The sequence below is a fragment of the Bidens hawaiensis genome, unplaced genomic scaffold (assembly GCF_021521415.1).
Source record: "Bidens hawaiensis isolate Kalapana, Puna unplaced genomic scaffold, B.hawaiensis_p1.1 tig00006773_1, whole genome shotgun sequence".
Classification (NCBI taxonomy): domain Eukaryota; kingdom Viridiplantae; phylum Streptophyta; class Magnoliopsida; order Asterales; family Asteraceae; genus Bidens; species Bidens hawaiensis.
In genome coordinates, this window is record NW_027491462.1 from 607,864 (window position 1) to 615,500 (window position 7,637).

At 38.5% G+C, this 7,637-nt stretch overlaps 1 protein-coding gene across 1 annotated transcript; it reads left to right on the top strand.

Moving 5' to 3' along the window:
* The first annotated feature begins 2,315 nt into the window (after nucleotides 1–2,315).
* Nucleotides 2,316–7,488, top strand: LOC143633507 (protein SIEVE ELEMENT OCCLUSION B-like). The gene is made up of 7 exons (XM_077101800.1): nucleotides 2,316–2,645; nucleotides 3,171–3,293; nucleotides 3,548–3,996; nucleotides 4,557–4,666; nucleotides 4,754–4,896; nucleotides 4,971–5,459; nucleotides 6,749–7,488. Exons 1-7 carry the CDS (start codon nucleotides 2,436–2,438, stop codon nucleotides 7,364–7,366), a joined length of 2,142 nt encoding a protein of 713 aa, XP_076957915.1. The 5' UTR covers nucleotides 2,316–2,435; the 3' UTR covers nucleotides 7,367–7,488.
* The last annotated feature ends 149 nt before the right edge of the window (nucleotides 7,489–7,637 follow it).

The following is a 7,637-nucleotide window of genomic DNA, read 5'->3' on the forward strand; positions in this document are numbered from 1 at the left end:
ATCGGTCGAACCAGATTTAATAAATTCGTGGCTCCCCATTTTATTGAAAGAGAAATAGATGAAACTTCTCACTTTCAAGACAGGAAAAGAAACGCTTGCGATATTATAGAGGAAAGAAAGAAAGAGTTCAAATAAACTTAGATAAATGTTCAACTGGTTTTGGTAAAAAAAAAATGGATGGTCTGCTAACTATAGTTTTAAAAACGACACACCAAACTAGCCGATTTTAGATGTTTGAGATTCTTTTTTATAAAGTACAAAAACGTTGGTTGGACCACCAAAACAAAATCATAAGGCTCCACGTTATGGGCGGTAAAGTGGGTTGTTTTGGGGCGGTACTGAAGGGGAACACCGCGGGGGGTGGTAAAAGAAAAGGAGGGGGGGGGGGGTTCGGACAACCGGCGGTAAGGAGTATTATGTGTGGGGCCATCATGCTTTTCACTCTCCCTCATACACACACATACATGTATCTGTATATGCATATTGTGGCGGCAAAGGGGCTCCATAGCGGGACATTATGGAGAAGGGCTTCGAAGCCTGTTTCCTACGTGGCGATGACGTGAAGGGGTTTTAAGGGAAAACCCCCAAAATGGCCAATCTTCAAAATGAGATTCCAAATTTGTCCCTCCAAATTCAAGTTTCCAGTTTTGTCCCATAGTTATCTTATCGCCGACGACGTGCTAGGGAATATCGACGACGTGTTACTAAATGAACCGGAGAATGACACGTGGCCAGTTTTGTCGACCCTACGTTAGCACCGGAAACGCATCTTCAACCTTGTGTTAGCACCAGAAATGCATCTTCAACCCTACGTTAGCATCAGAAATGCATCTTTAACCCTATGTTTTGTCAACAAGTTGCCGACCATGAGATCCGGTAAGCCGTCGCCGACGATGTGAACACGGGTGTCAGGTATGGCAGCCCGGCGTTAACGCCGTGAACAAGAACATGTATAACAAATCGTCTGCCATGAAATGGCCTCGATAACACATTGTCGACGACCTATTCCGGCCAGATTCCGGCCATGTGTCGTTCTCCTGTTCGTTTAGTAACACGTCGGCGGCGACAAGATAACTATAGAACAAAACTAGAAACTTGAATTTGGAGGGACAAATTTGGAATCTCATTTTAAAGATGAGCCATTTTGGGGATTTTCTCGGGGTTTTAAAGCCCCTCCATAGTGAACAGCTAAATGAACCAGGCTTCAAAGGGGTTTTACACTGGTTTTAAAGCCCCTCCATACGACCAAAGCAGTCGGTTTGTATTGATTCAAGTTGTCTGATCGGTTTCAAGGGTTTATGTACACCATACCATAGAATTACCAAGGATTGCAATTGCCAACTTATCCAATACATTTCGTTCTAAAAAAAAATTATCTACTATAATCACTTTGATATGTATGTTTAGTTTGGTTACAGTAAATCACAACTCAAAATGGGTCGAGTTACGTCGGGTAGAACCACCCATAATTTTAAAACATCACACCCGGCAAATGTAAACGTACATGAGTGAGACTGTAGATCTATCTTTAACACCGAGACAATCTTTTTACACCGATAATCATCAGGTAAAGAAGACGAGACGAACTTAATTAGATCCAGACCATGGGACTAACAGGTTCTTTGAAATTGAAAAGTTTTAAGTACTTACACGGAGTTGAGTATATGGTGGTGAGACAAGAAACCAAACCGTAAGTAATTTGGGAGGCAACTATGTCGAGTTACATGTTTGCTTAGTCTATTAAAAGGCGACAACTTCGAACCATTTAATTACAAGTGGGTCGATTTTTAAGTTATGATATACCACTAACAAGTCAGCGGTGATTCAAGGCACATTCATGACAAAGGTGCAGGCAGGGTGTGTGAGTCTGGTATCGAAGAAAATGCTTAATTAAATCCCTTTAAATCACATTAGCAAAACATACTTCTTATTATTTTCAGCAATATAGTTTCGCAATCATAGTTTACACATCGATTATTAATAAAAATTCAGAAATAGATAATCAAAAACTGCTTATAGGCTGGATCAACCTGTACCAAAACATTTTGACTCAGTAGTCATTACCCAACACGCTAGCACACCGTTCCACCATGCCATGACGTCATCACAGCATCCGAAAGTTCACTCCAATTTTATGAATCTATAAAATAGTCATTTCTTCTATCCTAAGTAAAAACACCAGTATAAGAGAATCCCTAACATGGCTTAACTGTATAGGGGCCCGCCAGTTTCAAAATGCTTATCCAGAGAAACAGGCTTTACTTTTGAGGGTTAACACCTACATGCACGGAAGGTACTTAATCCCACTGTCACTTTCAAATATTCCCCATCTTTTTACATCATTATATACTGCCTACGTATCACGTAATCATAAAACCACACACCAAACTTATTACTTGCTTTGATCCCAAACGGTCTGACAGGGCAGCCCAAAAATGCAGCAGCAACAGCAGATGGTGGTAAAGAGGGATGCGGTTAAGAAGGACCGCCGAATGTTCAGTTCCACTGATGACAATGCAATGATGAAGCAAGTTGTCGGGACCCACTCACCCGATGGGCGTGATGTTGAGCTGGGGCCCATTCTTAGTATCATTGAAGAAACGCTCCGACGGGCCATTCCCGCAAACATTGATGGTGTTATTAATGTATGTAAATTTATTCTTCTTAGATGCTTATATTTTGTAAAAGTGGCAATTTGACAGGTTGAACTGTTCAACCCGAATATGACCCGTATGTTTTATTTGTGTCAAAAACATCAACTCTAACACGCACAAACTTAAAGTTGTGTACCCGAGCACGACCCGTTTTACCCATTTATCTAATAATGAAGCTGTAAACATGTTAATCGGATTAGTGAGTTGTGAAAGATGGTAAACGGGTCATAAACAAGTTGGTGGGTCGACCTGTTTAACTAAACAGGTTAAACATTCAGCCCAAACACAACCCGTTAAATTAAGCAGGTCAACTCAAACACGACCCATTTAAAAAAAGGGTTACATATGCCAACCTAAAACATGATTATTTTAGTGTTGTGTCCGAAATTGTCACCCCTAGGTCAAACAGAAGAAACCAGTCAATCCGGTTGAAAGTTGCCAGATGTGTATGTTTTATGCATACAACCTCCTAAGCCACTTTATTTAGGAAAAAAAATTTGTCTATTATGACTGTAGGGCATACAAAATGGGCATATTGATGCATTGGTTGAAGAAGAGAAGGCTGATTTCTCTAGCTTTGAAGATGTTGATGGGTTCCCAGATGGATTGGCTCATGTCATCCATAAAATTTCTTGTGAGGTTAGTATGCATGTAAATTACAATATATTGATAATTAATTGTAGTGATTCCGGCCCGCTTGCTAAATATTGGTTCGATTTAGGTTATGTTTTATCCGGCCCAAACGGTTTGTAAGTTAACCAAAGTTTTATACTTATGAATAGAAAATTAGAAACCTCTTGATTGATTATTGAAATAGTGTAAAGTTTCTAAACATCCTTGAAACCACTATTTCTACTTTCTAGTAACAAGACCACTTAATACTTTTGTCGCAGTTTTCTTGCAAGTGCTCGGGTGGACCAGACGCGCATGCATCAACAATGGCAATTCTCAACATATTATCGAGCTACCCATGGGAAGCCAAAGTGGTAATATCATTAGCAGCGTTTGCAGTAAACTTTGGAGAGTTTTGGCTGGTGGCTCAACTATTCGCCACCAATCCGCTTGCTAAATCGGTAGCGCTGCTTAAACAGTTGCCAAACATCATGGAACATTACAAATCAATCAAACCTCGGTTTGATGCTGTTAATAACCTTATTAAGGTTATGTTGGATGTCACCAAATGTATCATTGCATTCAAGAACCTGCCTTATCAGTATCTCCAAGATGACACACACCCAAAGTCAACAGCTTTGACTCATGTTCCAACTGCAGTTTATTGGGCCATCAAGAGTATGGTGGCTTGTGTTTCTCAGCTAACAAGCCTTTTAGGCATGAACTATGAGTAAGTTATATAGATTTCTCCTTTTTTTTTTATTTTCAAGAGCTAAAGTTAAATGATCAAATTACCCTTCTTTAAACCTAATTTGAGGGGCTTTTACACCCATCAGTTTTCACAACGTGTATTAGAGTCCTAAATGATCAAAATTTGCAAACACTCAGTTAGTTATCCGATTATTAAAGCTTTAAACAACAAAAACGCATTCAAACACCATATCCTATAACTAGAGGTGTGATTGTGTGAATTTCTGACATAACACGAACCTAACAAGAAATTCGTGGGTTTGGCATAAGCGGGCTCAAATGAGTTTCAGGTCAAACCCGCGAACTTGTTTAAACCTTTTTTCTTTTTAAAATGTATTTTATGTAATAAATTAAATTAGTTGGGTAGCTTATGCCAAAATATAAAACTAAAAAGGAAGCTAGCATAAGATGTTATTATAAGAATGCAATTGTTTTATGTAAATTTGTAACTTTTTGTTGTGCAAACGTAAATTTAAAGCAATAATATGTGAAAATTATGAGCAACATATCATCTGTTATATGGTAAAAGCATAAATGCAGGCACATCTCGGCTACCTCTGAGGCATGGGAACTTTCAAGCTTGGCTCACAAGGTTCAGAATATTCATGAGCACCTTAAAGGACTCCTCCTCCTTTGCATGCAACACATAGGTTAATTACATTTTTTTTGTAGTTTTAACTTTTAAATTATAATTGTCCTAAAAAAAGAGTTAATGTTCATAAATTGTATTGCTACAGAGGAGAAGCAACATGATGAATATTATCTCATGCTCGTGCGAATCTTTGAAGTGCCTCACTTAGACAACTTGAAGATTCTCAAGGCTTTTTTTTGTGCCAAGGATGACATTCATCCACTTCTTGATGGATCATCAAAAGCAAGGGTAAAGTTTTGAATACCCTTCATTATTTTAGATCTTTAGTTAGTTTTCATTAACTAACCAATTGGTTAAAACAGGTTAATGTGGATGTGTTAAGGAAAAAGACTGTGTTGCTACTAATATCAGACCTAGATATCTCCCATGAAGAGATTCTAGTTCTCATTCAAATCTACAAAGATTCTAGAATCCAACCGGATCTTCATTATGAAGTCGTGTGGGTCCCTGTTGTGGACAATCTGAGGACATGGAATGATTCACAATCACATCAACACAAGCTTGAGCAGCTTCAATCAATGATGACATGGCATATGTTGCATCATCCTACATTGCTAGAACCAGCGGTCATCAATTACATCAAACAAGTGTGGCATTTTGAAAAAAAACCAATTTTGGTCGCGTTAGATCCACAGGGGCAAGTGGCATCGTTAAACGCATTCCACATGGTTTGGATTTGGAGGAATGTTGCTTACCCCTTTACTAGCATGAAAGAGGATGCGTTATGGAAGGAAGAATCTTGGACACTAGAGTTATTGGTTGACCACATTGACCAGTATATACTACGTTGGGTAAGTTGATTTACTTTACTTGGTTGCACTCTATTAGTTTAGTTATAATTAATAATCATTAGAGTTGTAAACAAACCGAACAGAACCAAATCGAACGAGGACTTGTTCGTGTTCGTTTGTTAAGCTTTTATCGGACAAACGGACGGTTCATGAGCGCATAACCGAACCAATTCCGTATTCGTGTTCGTTCGTTAAGGAAATGGATTTGTTTGTGTTCGCTAACATTTCAAACAAACCCAAATAAACAGAAGCAAAAATATATTAATTTGAACTAGTTTTGCGACCCGGCGCGTTGGCAACTAGCAAAATCCCATCGTTGAAACACGGACGGGTGTTGGTAAAACCCCGAGCGTTACGATGATGAGTCGACACGAATTCAGTTAGCATCGACCGCGCTCGTTACGATATAGACACCATTGGTAAAATTTGAGCATTAAAACCCAAAAAATTGATTCGTCAAATTAACATACAAAAACACTAACATATAATAAAACAAAATATTTAAGACGGTGTTTATTTGGTTGGCAAACCCGGGCGGTGGTAAAACCCAAGCGTTGTCGGTCCCGAGCATTGAGGCGGTAACTTGACACGAATTCAGTCGATTTTGATTACGTACGTTGCGATATCAAAACTAAAAAACGAAAAAATATAACAATTAAGGTAGACCAACGACCAATTTTGGGGAGGGGGTGTCGATAAACCTGCGCATTGGTAAATCCCGAGTATTGTCGGTCATGGGATTTAAATAAGGCCACGAGTCTGCGCGAACTCGGTCAGTTTCTTTCAGGTTTGTTATAGTACTGGAACTAAAACAAAAAAAATTGACGTTTAGTCGAGTTCCATTATGTATATTATGTTAACTGAACTAAAAAAAAAAGCAAAATTAATCGATCAACACCATGCCGCCAAGTTGCCCAATAGGCCACTTGCGGCACCAAAGTTATTGTTTATATATATAATATATAGTAATATGAGGGAAACGAGATTGTGAGAGAACTTTAGGGCTAGTGACTTAAGTTAGTATAATAATAAAAATTAAAAAATATAAAAAAGTTTAAATGTTTGGATAAAAAACTAGAAAATATAAAAGGCCTTAATGGACAAACATAAAAAAACGAACTTAAATGAACACATTACTGAATGTGCACAAACATAAATTAACGAATGCGGCATTTTTTCATGTCCGCTCATTTAGCTAATTGAACAAAACTCCTTAATGTCTGTTCGTTTATTAGCTGAATGGTTTGTTTACAGCCCTAATAATCATATTAATTACTGTACATTGCTAGATTGCTGAAGACAAATACATATGCTTATATGGAGGAGATGATCTAGAATGGATCAGGAAATTTACAGCGATATTATCAAAAACTGCCAAAGCCGCAGGAATCCCGTTGGAGATGGTTTATGTGGGAAAGAGTGGAAACAAAGAGAGAATAAGGAAAATAGGTACAGCAATCAGTGCGGATAAACTAAGCCACACGTGGCCGGACCCCACATCCGTGTGGTACTTTTGGACCCGCCTTGAAAGCATGTTGTACTCCAAGATTCATCAAGGAAAAAATTTTGAAAGCGACCCGATCATGAAAGAGGTTATGACCATGATGAGCTTTGATGGGAGTGATAAAGGGTGGGCTTTGATATGCAAAGGATCAAGCGAGATCGTGAGGGCAAATTCAGAATTGGCGTTAACGAGTTTAACTGAGTACGAGAAATGGGAAAGAGATGTCCAGGAGAACGGTTTTGTCCCAGCTTTAAACACCTACTTGAGTTTATTGCATACACCTCAGCATTGCAACCGACTTATACTTCCTGGGATTAGTGGCGGGATTCCTGAGGTGGTGGTGTGTTCAGAATGCGGTCGGACTATGGAGAAATTCTTAATGTACCGTTGCTGTACCGATTAAGGAGAATGATCATTCAGTTGCTGTTCCAATTAACTTTTAAATCATGCTTGTTTGTTAGCTGTTGACTTGTTTCTGTTTCAGTATTAGGACCAGTGAGGAGGTGATGTTACATATGTGACACTGGTTCATTGTTTAAATAAGTATTTAACGGTGTGCTATTATTCTTAATTTCTTATTTCTACTTAATGTACAAGAGTAACAGCTTGTTTTTCCTTTATTCAGTGACTTATAATTATCTAAAGCATGACTATAGCTACATTATAATATTATC